The sequence below is a fragment of the Miniopterus natalensis genome, chromosome 16 (genome assembly GCF_054644295.1).
Source record: "Miniopterus natalensis isolate mMinNat1 chromosome 16, mMinNat1.hap1, whole genome shotgun sequence".
NCBI lineage: Eukaryota > Metazoa > Chordata > Mammalia > Chiroptera > Miniopteridae > Miniopterus > Miniopterus natalensis.
The window spans coordinates 7925875-7940237 of NC_142096.1; the positions used below are offsets into that span (position 1 = coordinate 7925875).

The 14363-nt window shown below is 48.7% G+C and overlaps 1 protein-coding gene across 2 annotated transcripts; it reads left to right on the plus strand.

Annotated features, from left to right (window-relative positions):
• Nucleotides 1-2073: 2073 nt before the first annotated feature.
• Nucleotides 2074-7749, plus strand: DCSTAMP (dendrocyte expressed seven transmembrane protein). 2 transcript variants are annotated; one of them, XM_016224264.2, is made up of 3 exons: nucleotides 2074-3102; nucleotides 6211-6519; nucleotides 7675-7749. In XM_016224264.2, exons 1-3 carry the CDS (start codon nucleotides 2074-2076, stop codon nucleotides 7747-7749), a joined length of 1413 nt encoding a protein of 470 aa, XP_016079750.2. The 2 variants fall into 2 exon arrangements, with proteins under 2 accessions (XP_016079750.2, XP_087681283.1); XM_087825157.1 differs by lacking the exon at nucleotides 6211-6519 and having other exon boundaries at nucleotides 2074-2900; nucleotides 7675-7699.
• Nucleotides 7750-14363: the final 6614 nt, after the last annotated feature.

The window sequence follows — 14363 nt, forward strand, 5'->3', positions numbered from 1 at the left end:
ACACACTGTACAAAGGGAGATGGAACAGATGAATCCAAAATGTACATTATTAATTTTTTAGGAAGCAAGTGAAATGGTACCTCATAAAGGGTAATAGAAAAAAAAAAATAAAACAGCTGGGATTTTGGATTTGCTTTAGAGAGAAATCTGATTTGAGACATATCCTTACAGAGTCAACTATTTTGATGAGGGAGAAAAGATGAGCAGATAGAAGTGGGGCTGTGACACACAGGTCGGGTGCGGGATGTGTTTCCAGCGGGTACACGGTGAGCTGAGCATCCTGTCACATAACCGAGTCATGGAATCTGGGCACAACGCAGGGGACAGGGAGGTGGGCAGGAGTCGGAGGGGCCTGGTCTGAATCCCACTCTCCACCTGCTCTCCGTGTGATCGCTGACACATTTCAGTGAGCACTCTGAGCCTCAGTGTCCCCTGTGTGAAACCCAAAGCGCACCTGCCTCCAGAGGCTTTGGGAGATGCTTTAGGTAAAGTGCCTGGGACACAAGAGGCAATTGGTACCTATTAGTGCATCAATTAGTCAAATAATGGATTGGGGTCCCATCCAAAGCTATGACAAAGAAAGTTAATGAGGACACACCTAGGAGAGGCAGCATTTCCCGGCCTCCTGCGGTGCTGGTTGTCCTGCCCCTGTCCCCCGCCCCCTGCCCACCTCTGACCGCTCAAGTCCTCCCACCACGCAGGGGAGCAGCCTCACTTGGGCTGGCGATGCTGGGGAAAGGTCAGGAGCACAGGGCGCCATCGGTGATTTCGGGGCCAGAGAGGTCTGGGAATGGCGTCGGTGCACAGAACACCGCCAGCCTTCAAACCCACCTCCAATTCGGGAAGGAAGCAAGGTTGCAGGAAAAAAAGAACTTCGCGCTTTTGCTGGTCCCCCTTCTAACCACCATTCCTGTTCACTTTCCTCCGGATAAAGTAAGAACGTTCTCTTGGAGCATCTCTGATAAGGCCAGTTCCACATGGTAATGACCTTTCTTTAACACCTAATTTCTCCTCATATCTCTTTTCTGTGCTGAGCATTTCCATTCAGATTACGTGCCGGGGGCTGCAAGCCCTCTACTTTATGGCTGGAGGAATGTCCACGGGTTTGTTTCTAACTTGCCTATTTCCCCATCTCATTTCCACCCTTCATTAACTGCTTTTAGCCTGAACCCAGACGGAGGATCGCTGGGCAGTTAGCTAGCTATTGACTGAGTTGACGCAATGGATGGGTGACGTGTTGAGTGATGCCACCCCCACCCCCAAGGATGTCCATGTCTAAATGCCCAGCCCCTGTGAAAATGTTCCCTTTCGTGGTTAAAGGGACTCTAGATAGGTACTTAAGGATCTTGAGATGGGAGATCTTCCCGGATTATCTGGCTGGGCCCAGTATAATCACAGGGGGCCTTATGAGAAGAAGGCAGGAGGGTTACAGAGAGAAGGTACAAGGGTGGGAGCAGAGGTCAGGGAGAAAAGAAGATGCAGTGTCGCTGGCTTCGAGATGGTGGAGAGTCCAGGAGCCGAGGAACGCAGGCAGCCTCTAGGAGCTGGAAAGGGCAAGGAGGCGGATCCACCCGCTGAGCCCCCAGAAGGAACGCAGCCCTCTGGGCCCATTTTAGTCTTCTCACCTCCAGAACTGTAAGAGAGCACATATGTGTTTCTATAAGCCACTGAGTTTGTGGGAACTTGCCACAGCAGCAATAGGAGGCTAATACACTTGGACTTGTTAAAAAGTTGTCAGCAGGGTTTCAAGAGAAAGGCAGGACTGAACCATCGACTCAGGATTGGCACACGGCCCCTTCTCTCACATTCTATTGGCCAAAGATGTCACAAGGTCACCCGAAACTCAAGGGTTGGAGAAATGGAGCCCGCCCCTTGATGGGTTCTATTTCTCTCACCTCTTGATGGGAGAATTTGGAAAGTCACGTTGCAAGGGGTATGGGGACCAAGAAAGTTACAGGATTATGGCCTTTCTCTGCAATGAGTCTACCACCACGCCCTTTACCAGGTGACAGAGGACATTGGAAAGTAACATCTGACCCCGGTCTCTTTTTCATTTCCAGGGGCACAGAGAGCATGGGGGTCTGGAACTCAGGCGCCGGTATCCTCCTAAGTCTCTGGGGGATGTACGTGTCTCCAAGAAGCCCGGGATGGATGGGCTTCGCGCAACACTTGGGAACTTGCTGTTTCGTTGCTCTCCTTTCAGTGGGCCTCCTCTCGGTGGCCTTCTCCTGGCTTCTGTCCTCGCTCACAGTCTTCGTCACCTCCTGGGTGATTGTGAGCGCTCTGCTGAGCTGCTCCAAGCACGCGAGATGCTTCCTCGCCCTCCTCGCCCTCTCCTGCGGCCTGCGGGAGGGCAGGAACGCCCTGATTGCAGTGGGCACAGGGCTGGTGATCTTCGGACACGTGGAAAATATCTTTCACAACTTCAAAGGTCTCCTGGACAGTATGACTTGCAACCTGAGGGCAAAGAGCTTTTCCATACATTTGCCACTTTTGCAAAAGTATATTGAAGCAATTCAGTGGATTTACGGCCTTGCCACTCACCTGAATCTATTCGATGGCCTTGTTTCTTGGAACCAGACTCTGGCAGTCTCTCTTTCCAGTCCCAGCCAAGCCCTGGAGGCCCAGCTAAATGACACTAAAGGCCGAGTCGTGGGGGTCTTGTACCAGTTGGTGACGGCGACAGAGGCGGTGTCCTCCCTGGGACGGCAGCTACTGGCCCTGGCGGGGCTTTTGCTGGTGCTTCTCGGCACCGGCCTCTTCATGAAGCGCTTTTTGGACCCTTGCGGTTGGAAGTTTGAGAACATCTACATCACCAGGGCGTTTGTTCAGTTTGACGAGAGGGAGAGGCGTCAGCACAGACCCTGCGTCCTCCCGCTGAGCGGGAGGGAGAGGAAGAAGTATGTGGTCATCCCGTCCTTCCGGCTGACGCCTAAAGAGAGGAAAAACCTGGGCCTGTTCTTCCTCCCCATACTGACCCACCTCTGCCTCTGGGTGCTGTTCGCGGCCATCGACTCCCTGCTGTACCGGCTCATTTTCTCAGTGAGCAGACACTCCCGGAGCCTGCCGGCGCTGGAGGTCCACCTGAAGCTGCACAGGGAGGTAGGCGGCCGCAGGCCCTGGCCGGCTGCCTCGGCCTGGCTGCCGGGCTGTCGGGAAGGGTCATGAGCCTCCCGAGGCAGGGCCGTGTCTCACCAGCTTTGGGTCCCCGGTGCCTGGCACAGAGCCTCGCACGTAGACGGAGCCCATCCGTCTAAGGTTAAATTGAAGTCCCGCGTTAGAGTGTATCATTCTGAAAATTTGGGGTCACTGTGTTAGTTTCCTGTGGCTGCTGTAACAAATGACCACAAAGTGAGAGGCTGAAACAACGGAAATCTATTCTCTTATAGTTCTGGGGGCCAGAAGCCTGAAATGAGCGGCTGGGGTGAAATCGGGGGGGGGGGGGGGCCGAGCCACACTCCCTTCAGACTCTAAGGGAGAACCCGCCCTTTGCCTCCACACGGCTGCTTTCCTTCTCCCTATGGAGCGCCTGTGGGCTGTGCTGGGTGCTGGGGAAACCCTCGGGGGCCTCGCCTGCAAACCCTCCCTGGAGGCCCCACTTTCCAGGTCTCTGTCTCCGGGCTGGGCTCCTCCTGCTGTGTCCACACTTTCCGCCCCTTTCCTCCTGGCTCAGCAGGTCCGTCCCGGCTCCCGCCCTGCTCGCCCTGGGCTGCTTCTCAGAGTTGATTACTCTGCGCACCGTGTGTCCCCTGCAGAACTGAGTTAATTACCAGAGCCCCAGAGCTCTGGGTTTCTGGAGCAGAGTGGGTAATGGGAGATGTGCTTTGCATGAAAGTCTAACAGGATTTTCAGACCCGCTGGATCCTGCGGGGCGGCTAGGAAAAGAGCCAGTTCTCCCCGCCCCGCCCTTTGCCTCCTGTTTCTCTGATTAACCTCCCCCCTCAGGTCTCTCCCCTCCTTCCTCTTTTTGCTCTTCTCTCATTTGTTTCTCTCTCAGTCAACGCCATGCCTGTTTTGTGAATTCTCACCATTTTAGACAGAAGGGGGGAGAAACGTATCCAAGTTCTGCCTTTGAAAAAAGGCCCAGAAGCTTTCCAGTGACAGTGTCCTCAAAAATACATTTTTGGGTGTTGGGTCCTGGGGTTGCAAAGCTGTCTGGATCCTGATGGCTGCCACGGAGGGGCTCGTGTCCTGGCGGCAGAGGCCACCACGTCCACTCACAGTGACAGCAGGCCAATGGGCACTGGAACAGATGTGAGGGTGAGGCTGCTGTGACAGCTCCTCTCAGACCCTCTCCTGTGGTGCCTGGGCCACTGCGCCACCAGCAGCCTCCCCGTGACTGGCAGTGCCCTGCCCTTACCCAGGATGCCACGGATTTGCAAAGGTGAAGTCAAGCAGGTAGAGAGACGCCGGCTCAAGTTTTGCCACTATGTCTCTCCCAGTTTCATACAATTTTAAATAAAGAAGTTAGGAAATGACCTGAATTGAGCTAGCATTGTAAGAAAAAATAGCCATCGTTGCTGCTCATTGAGTGCCTACTATGTGCATAGAATTTGTCTAGATGAACTTTTCAGGACTGTCTGATGCCAGAGCAGGTTCTCTGTACATTACTCAACGCTGTCCTGGCAAATTGTTTGCTTAAGAGATGTAAACACATTTTAAAACATCAGGGTGCCATTTAGTACATTGCTCGGGATTTTGAGAGAGTTCATTTGTCTTCCACGTTACCCTCCACCAAACGTGTACAAAACCGTCGATTCAATCTTTACGAAGCCCTGACTCCCAGCTGCAAAACCCCTGGTGAGAGACCGAGACTAAATAACTTCTCCCCGGACCCAACACCCGCTGTGCCCTTATTGCAGGATTTCTCATCACTGACTCAATCGATGTGTTTGTCTCTTCTATAGTATTAAAAAGAGTGCACGCCTTTGCTCTGGGGATAGAAATCTCTCTACTTAATTGTAAGCAAACTATCTTAATAAGAGAAAAGTAGAGGCAATGCAAATGCCTTTCACTGCTCAGCCGCAGTGCTGGGGAAATTACAGATTTCACGTCACATTTGCATAGATGTCCCTGGTTTGGGACTCCCAGGTGTTAGGGTAGATCCAAGGTGCATGGTGTTCTCTGGGTGTGGCTGGGGTCACTTTTTGAGAAGTCATTGACCTCTTCCTGGCCCCAGGACTCTGGGGTGCAGGGGTGATAATAACTTACTAAGTACTCCAGTCTGTTAGGTTAATGCTCCATCCCCAAGGTGCTTAATTTACACTGGGAGTAGTTTATTCACGGGCAGGCTCTGGTCCATTAATTCCTGTTTTACCAAATGAGAAAACAAATCCACTGAGAGATTAAATGACTTTCTCAGGTCAGGGAAAAGGAGGAGCTGAATCAGCACAGGCTTTTCTCGCTGGCGGCTTGGCTGGGTCGCTCAATGTCATCTTCTGCCCTCTGTGTCAGTTTGCTGAGGGCAACTGATCTGTTCTCTTGCTTTCACCCAGGAACGAATGCACCCCTCCTGAGCGTCCAAGAGATAAGAAAATGTCCTATTTCGAGACTTCTAAAAATAGGAGTTTAGAGCCGCCTTCAGTAAATACTCTTCCTAGTATTCTTACACTAAGAATAATTCCCCTGTCCCCAAGCTCTAGAATGTTGACTTAGAACATCATTTAGTGTCTCTGCATCTTTGTGACTTTGCAGTCTAATGGGGAGGGTATGGCTCGGTCTTAAGGGACTACGCTCCAAACACCTTCTCCTCTCCCCCAGCTGAGCTAAAACCATCTTTCAATAGTCCCACATGCACTAAAGTGTAGAAACAGGTGCTCCACAAAAACGGGTTGTGCAGTCAAATGTGTTAGGATAACTGCTGGCTGACGGTAAGCAGATTTCTCGGCCGTCTTCTCAGCCTTCAACAGTCTTATGGGCACCGTGACTCTCCAAAGAAGGGACAAGTAGTCAAATTTATTCGATACCCTCTTTCAAGGAAACCTATATTTCCACAAACCCACTTTGGAAAATGCTGCAATAGCTGCAGACAAGGCTCACCCCTCCGCTTTCCTCCAACCACAGTGCACAAAAGGAACCACGGCAGCTCCTTCTGCCGAAGCTTCCTGCCTATTTTAAGACAAATGACATGTGTTGCAGGGCAGTATTGAGAAAGATGCTGAAAGAGTGTGAAACGGCATAGATCTTGATGATTTTATTCTTTCATTTTAGGAGCAAGGAACTCAAAACATCATCCATGATTCCCTCTTTAATGTATCTCTGTTTGAGCCCACCTGCATCCCTAAACCAAAGCTCCTTCTGTCTAAGACCTGGGTTCCTCTCAGTATTATCCTTGTGATACTAGTGGTGCTAGGACTGTTGTCCTCCTTCCTGATGCAACTGAAAATCCTGGTGTCAGCCTCCTTCTACCCAAGCGTGCAGAGGGAGCGCGTCGAATACCTGCATGCGAAGCTACTAAAGAAAAGATCAAAGCAGCCAGTAGGAGAAGAGAAAAGGCAGCTGTGTCTGTACTTTACAAAGGTAAGGCCACGCTGAGGGTCTAGCCGTAATGAAGGGAGTTTTGAGTTTGAAGGGCAAAACGGAATTTCAAAGCACTCTTCCACTTCACATTAGGGCTATATCCTCAACAACAGACATACACTGGTGTGGGGGCGGGGGGGTACCTCGGTGTTTGAATGTGATCTGTTCCAGAAGACCATCTGAGTTCTGAAATGTTCAAAAACCAAGGGATCCACAGCCAACGGCTAGGCCTCAGGATCTTGCTCTCGGCGGAAGCCGTGTGGCACGTTCGACGTCCGAGGCGTGTTCGAAACCCGAAGCGTTTCCTTCCAGGTTTATGGCATTGGTAAACTGAAATGTTCGTCAACAGAGACGTTCGAAACCTGAGGTACCACTGTACGTGGCTAAGGTTCCTAGTTGGGTGATTTTAAATGCCAGTCTAGAGGATTCTACAAGATGTCCTCAAAACACTGATTTCAAGTGAGTGTGTTTAATCATATTGTAGAGAGACACACTGGGAAGGCCCTTTGTAATGGCTGTCAAAGGACAGTGCCCAATAAGGAGTTACGTTAGCAGGTCAAGGATGAATCAGTTATAGAGAGGGAAGAATCCACTACAGCTTGGTAAACCCCAATGAGTCCGCTCAGTCTTCAGAATTAATATATAGAGATATAAAATATGTATATGATGATATGATATGTATGTACATTTATACACATAGAGGGTAACATGACTTTCATACACATGTAAAATAAATGCTTGTCAAAGATTTTCTTTGCTATTAATTAAAGAGGAAACAGTAAAAAATTCCAACCAGTTCAAAGTACACACAGTGTTCACAGGAATACACGAAAGAATTTCCTTCGTAGATTCAAAACTGACTTCTTCCCCGAGGGCAGATGGAAGAGCCATTGTACTCTGCGGGGTACAATTTATTTGCAGGCCCAAGACAAGAATCATTTGCATTGTTGCTATCTGCTGTCTACAATGTTCACTGTAGGAAAATAGCTCACAGATGACAAAAGACCAAGGTAACCCCCCAAGGTTAGGTTTTTCTGGCCATTTCAAAGTCTTCTGCAATTTTTCCTGACACCAGTAGCCCCACGATGAGACGTTTATGTCAGAGGCATGTGAAATGACTCTGCTTCTCATTCACCCACCTTTTTATCTCTTCAGATTCATTTCTGGCTTCCTGTCCTAAAAGCGATTAGAAAGAAACAAGTGGACACTGCAAGTGACAACAGTCCATGAGAGATCCTCCAGTGGCGCGGGGCCGCACTTCCCAGCAGCTCTGCTCGGGTCCCCCGGCGGTGATCACTATTCATGCCCCACATCAGAGATCTACACTGCATGGCCCTTCGGGGGTCTGAGTTTGGGGGCCAAACTCCTTGTCTTCCTAAGGGCCAAAGGTCTCCCAGGTAAATGGTTAGGTCGTCTGTCTTCCAAACAAGGGACATGATCTAGCCTGTGTCACGATGTACCAAGACCATAACCAAGTCCTTTGGGGATAAGTCTCAGCATAGAGTAATATTCAAAGAAAAAAATTAGAAAAAAATCAACATCTCTACTGCAGGTTCAAGAAACATACAGGGTAAAACACAGCCTTTTATCACCTAAATTCTGGGTGCCTATAAACCTCACCTTTGTAGTTAAAAGGCAGAAGAAATCAGAATGAATTTGTCATTTGAGGTCTCTGTGCAAATGCAAAGGGAAAGCAAAAAATCTCATGACAGGAAGAAAAGCATAACTAGCCACGGTAACCACAATTAAGGCAGAGCACGTCTGCACTTCTATACTGGATGCCGAGGAAATACACAGTGTGGCCTGTGAGGTGCCCCCCTCGTTCAGCAAGGGCAAGGAACAGTGTGCCTCCCGACCACAGCGTGGGGCTGAGGAAGACGCCTGGCTTAGAGGCCTACAGGAGCAGAGGAAGGACTGAGACAAACGTGCAAATGTCCATCCGCTGATACCCAAAGCTGGCTGATCATCAGAATTGCCTTTCGAAGGTTAAAAAGTAAAACAAAATGACAGATTCCCAAACATAAACCCAGATGTACTGACTAGAGAGTTGAGGGAGGGTCCTGGGAGTCTATATTCTAGGGGACTTTGAGGTTGCTTGAGATGATCAGGCAAACTTGGTACCCACCGCTTTAGAGATTCGTAGCAAGTCTTGGAGAGAAAAGATTGTTGAGTTGAAAAAGGCCCACGTCTGCTCTGGCCTGTGTGGCTCATTTGGTTGGGTGTCCTCCATGCACCAAAAGGTTGCTGGTTCGATTCCCGGTCAGGGCACATGCCTGGGTTTCGGGCTCGATCCCTCGTAGGGGGTGTGCAGGAGGCAGCTGACCCATGTTGTTCTCTCACATCGATGTTTCTCTCTCTCTCCCTCTCCCTTCCTCTCTCTCTAAGAATCAATAAAAATAAAATTTAAAACCTCCATCTACGCAGTGTCTACATAATTAGTTGTGTGGACATACACACAGGACTCCCCTTCTAGTTGATGCTGAGGAAGCTATTAATCTAACAGGTTTTTTCAATAATGCAAAATGCTCAGCGTCAAAACGGCATTGCTCCTGTCCCCTGCAGTCCAACCCCCCCCCGCGTGTGTAAATGAGCACCCCCCGAATGAGGGCAGAACCGAAGGTGCATCGTGAACCAGACAATCCTAACCAGCGGTTAACCCTGTCACCAATCCTGATTTGGTACCCGATGTTATTTTAATTAAATTATTTCAATTTAGGGGATGGCAATTACACGGTACAGTGTAAGCATTCTAGGCTCTGCAGCCACGTGGCCTCTGCCATCAGTACTCACCTCTGCCCCTGGAGTGAGACACAACCACGGGCAACGAGGAAATGAACGAGCCTGACTGTTCCGATAAAACTTGATTCGCAGAGACAAGCGGCACCCTGGACTGGCCAGCCTAATAATGCAGGAAGACTTTTGAGAAATCCATCCAAAGTCAGAAGAGAAATGGGTTCGAAATCCCTCGTTACCACCAACCAGCTAAATGACTTTGCAAAAAGGAGTCACTTCACCTTTCTGACCTCAGTTTTCTCATCTGTAAAGAGGAAGGAGCTGGGCTGCAGAATCTCTGAGGAAGCTGCCATCTCTTCAAGTCTAGGGTTCCTTGGGAGGCTGCAGTCTCCTGGAGAGGATCCCCAAGAGGCCGTCACCCACGTTTCAGCATTCGACGTGTTTGTTCTTTCACTGTTGATCAACGCATCATAGAGAGCAGAGGCTCTTGGGTCCTAAGGATGATTTATTTGATGAAAAAAGGAAAAGATGCCGTTACTTTCTCTACAGACACAGAAACAATCAGGGTGCTTATTAAATTCTAAATGTCATGGGTAATTTCATACTGTTTAAAGTCAGGCTGCGATGTCAGTGTCTGAAGACCTGAAAATGGAAAAGTCTTGCCTTTTCCAAGCGAGCCGTGTACTCACTCTAAATGTGATATATTAATTAGGGAGTGAAAGAAACAGATCAACCTTGTTTTTCCCGAAGGAAACCACTGTGGAAGTTTGTCTGCACTGACAGGGAAGCAATGTCTTGCAAGCGGAAACGCTAATGATACATAGAAGAAAATAAACAGTACATTGTTTTCAAACATGATGCAATGACAGAAAAGAGTGTTGAATTAGAAATGAGAAGAAACGACTTCTAATTCTGGCTCTGCTACTAACTAGCTTAGCCAAGGTGCCTCCTTCTCTCGACATAATTCAGTCCTTCGTAGAAAACATCTTAATAGCTATTACGTATTTACTGAGCCCTTACTGGGTACCCGACGCTGTTTTTGGTGTTTTATTTCCATTAATCTTTACCAAAACCTCATGAGGGAAGTTCTGATGTTATTGCTGTTGTATAAAGAAACCGAGGCATTGGTGGCTAAGTAACTTATGCACAGTGTGTTCTGGAAGCAACATTTGAACAGTTATTCTCTACTATGCCGCCTCCCAGAGCGGGGTTTTCATGTGTCACTTCCCAGCTGAGATCGGGACCCACACATATGGTGAATTAACATCCCCCCGGTGGGCCTTCGAGCTCTCCTCCAATCTGACCCCGGCCTATTTCCCCACCTTATTTCTTACTTTTTTTCTGTTTGAACCTACCTTTCATCCAAAAGCTGTTTCCACCTGATCCCCGGGAGAGTCACCTGCTTCCCCTTCACGCTTCTGCTCTCCTGGACCTGCTCATTTGCAAAGCACACCACATCTTCTCTCCCCGGTCACGCCCTCCCGTCCTTCAAGGCCTTACCCAAGTCCTGCCTCCCCAGAAAGTGAGCACAGCGGGAAGAGCATGGGTGAGAGTTTTGTAAATGGGGCCATGTCCTGGCTCTGTCGTAGCCTCTGTGTGGGAACTGGGAGATGCCATTTCAACTCTCTGGGCCTCCATTTCTTCGATCAATTGAGTGTTGGACCCCATTTGAATTTTTCAAACGTATTAACTATTATTCTTTTTAGCTGTAGACTCCTTCCTCCAATTCACTCTTTAGATCACCAATTTCCAACCCAGCAAAGACACAGCCGCCCTCCTTGAAACAGAAGTGGGTGCCCCAAAGCCTGCTTCCCTTCCTCGTGTCCACCTGGGCAGCTCTTGAGGCACCTGAGGGATCTGCAGAACAAAGCAGGAAAATACCAGAATAACTCTAGTCATTCCTGCACAGCTCCCCCATTTCTTATCCTATCGGCCTAGGTCATGCTCTATCATTTACTTACACGTTCTTGTAATGAAGTCAGCATTTTTACTAAATAAGTTCATTCTAAAAGGAAACTTTATAACATCATTGTGAATGGAAAAACAGTATCACTTTCCATAAATAGAAAATAATATACATACATAAGCATGCACATCATATTTACATTATTTATTATGTGTACATATACACACATATTATGCACACAGTATATACATTTTATATATACATATATAAACTATATAACACACATACATTGAAAACAAAACAATATCATTACATGATTAACTTCCAGTGAGATAGTCTCCTGCCAAAGCCAGGGCGGGGATGGGGTATTTACACACCAACTCCTGCCACTGGCTGACTGGGGGCTTCTGCTGCCTCTGGGGGGTGTTCATTCCCTGGCACATCTGGCTTTCCTAGGTTCTGAAAAAAAATCCCCAAGCAAAGAGATGCAGAGCCTGGCAGCTGGAAGTCAGTGGGGAGCACTGAGGCGGTGAGGCCCAGAAGGGTGGAGCAGGGGCGTCACAGCAACCAGCAGCTCCATCCCTCTCGGTAAACCAGGAAAGAGCGGCCTGGTCTCTGCTGACACTCAAGTCCTGCCATTGTCACCATGCACTTCTTGCCCATAAAGCATTCAGACCATTTGTTCTTGGTCCTGATTCCTTTTCTCGGATAAAATGTCTACTCCTAGAGCAGGAATATTTATACAAGTAGAAAATAGTTTTGCTGAAAAATCGTCTTCATTCTCCATGTTATCTACTGGAAACCAGTCCTCCCTAAACTTTAAAGGGCAAAAATAATCATGGGATCATTAATTCAGCTTAAACAAATAAATGATGTCTCTTGGAGCATCTGCATCATTCAACCGTGAAATCCTAGACAACTTCCAGAAAGCTGTGGCCCAGAGCACCCCGCGCCCACTCGGAGCGCTATTTATAAGATTGCCCGGTGTGCAGCGCGGCTTTTATTCCTTCTCAGACGCTCTGCAGCCTGCGTAGATGGCATTTATGCAACTCGGAGAGAGGCGCCTCAGCTGGATTAGTCAGCAGCCAGTCCTCTGACGCAGCTTCTGTGATCCCGGTAAAAATAGGAAAGAGGGTGTTTTGCATAAGTCATCACCACTGTGCAATACTGGAGAACTGACCCCCTTTTTTTGGTTTTCATATCCTGCTTTACCTAAAAATACATGAAAACTCTGTCCGTGAGTTTTTGGTCAAGGCCCTTGTTTCTGTAACCTGGCCCCTGGCCCTGCTCGTCTCCGGGCTCCTTGCTTGGCTCCTTCACCCCCTGACATTATAGACCCAACTCGCAGCCCCAGGCTCAGGGCCTCTGCCTTTCTTTCTCCCTCCCAGGGGCTGCAAACTCCAGGGCCCACAGGGGCCGTGTAGACCACAAAAGTTGTGCCGCTGGCCAGGTAGATGGGCCAGTGGCACAACTTATATGGTGACGTTTAATTCACTGGCTGGGCATGAGGGGAGGGTCCCGTGGCTTGCAGCATAGTCAGGGGGCTCTCAGGTAAACTCTCATCAGGATAATATTTGTATTCCAGAAGGAGCTGTAAATCTTTAGGTGGTATCTCAAAAATAAATGTTTCATGCATTATGGACAGTGATGTTACCAACGCCCGGGGAGGGAGGACTCTATTTTTTTCTCACACCCAAAAGTCCAGAAAGTGTTATCATCCAAAAAACAAAATGAGAACATTTCCATTCACCTTGGAGGCTTGACCATCGGAGGCAGGACAAAAGTGTAGAGATTCAACCCCCTCACTGTTATCTAGTTTTCCACTCGGGGAATGTATTGGTTTCCTGTGACTGCAATAACAAATGACCATACCTGGGTGCCTCAAAACAACAGAAACCGTCACAGCTGTGGAGGTTAGGGCTGAATTCAAGGTGCCGGAAGGGCTGTGCTCCTTCCAGTCTCTAGGGAAGAATCCTTCCTTGTCTCCTCTACCGTGGCTCATGGCGGCATAGCTCCAATTTCTGCCTTCGTCCTCACACGCCAGTCTTCGTTCCTTCTGTGTCAATAGTCTCTCTTCTTGTAAGAATAGCAGTGGCTGCATTAGGCCCACCCCGATCCAGCGTGACCTCATCTAAACTTAATTACATTTGCCAAGACCCTACTTCCAAATAAGGTCACATTCACCGGTGCTGAGGATTAGGACTTGAACATATTTTTGTGGGGAACATAATTCAACCCAGTGTAGTGAAGGATCAGCAATGACTTCCCGCCACCCCTGAATTCCCCCATGTACAGTATGCAGGCCAACTCTTTAGAAAATACCTTTTATAAGTTGGTCATAGTATAGTTGCACGGATGGGATGAACTTTACGTATCCTCTGGTGCACGTTTGCTCTAACTGCAGGCATGAAAAGGGCAGGAGAAATCAAAATTGGATTTTTGAAGCGCAGAGGAAAGCTGTTCTAAGGAACTTGGAGTTATAGCGTAGCCACAGTAAATGGTCACTATGCAGAGGCTCCCTGAGCACTGAGGAAGGGATCCAGATGCAACACCTCAGCAGCACACTGAGTTGAGCCATGAGGGGCCTTATAAATGAGAGATGCCAAATGCCTGAATCAACGTGGTGCTTTACTGGAAGGCAAGGATGGTTGTGAAGGGCCCCGGGCGACGGACAGGTCAGGTTGCTGGTCTGAGGATGAGCCCATCCGCAGCTGGCCACAAGGGGCAATTGTGCGGCAGAGGGTTCTGTCAGCTGATGGGAATGTCCATCTTGAAAAGAAAAGATGAGATGATCCTCAACTGGCATTAGTTGGCCCCTTCTGAGTATTTTCCTAAAAGTCTCACAAGTTTATAGCTGAGGAAGAGACTATGGTCAAGACACTCTAGGAGGGGAGCAAGATGGATTCCGAGAATGGGTCAGATAGATCCTTCTTCAGTAAAGTAATGAAAACCATGTCGGGAGCCTTAAAAACACAAAGGGACCAGTCTAATAAAACTGACAGTAAAATAAAATTGAGTATGTATCATGACTCTTGTGCCTACATTTTTTCGAGATGGTTCAGATCTTCAGTACTTAAGGTGAGAGCGCTGAGACCGCTGACAGTCCGATCACGACAGTGGCCAGCAGGGGGTAGAGTCCACAGTAGCAGGTGCAAGTTTGAGAGGCAAATTAGTCAGGGAGCCAAATGCCTCTCCCGAAGGCTGG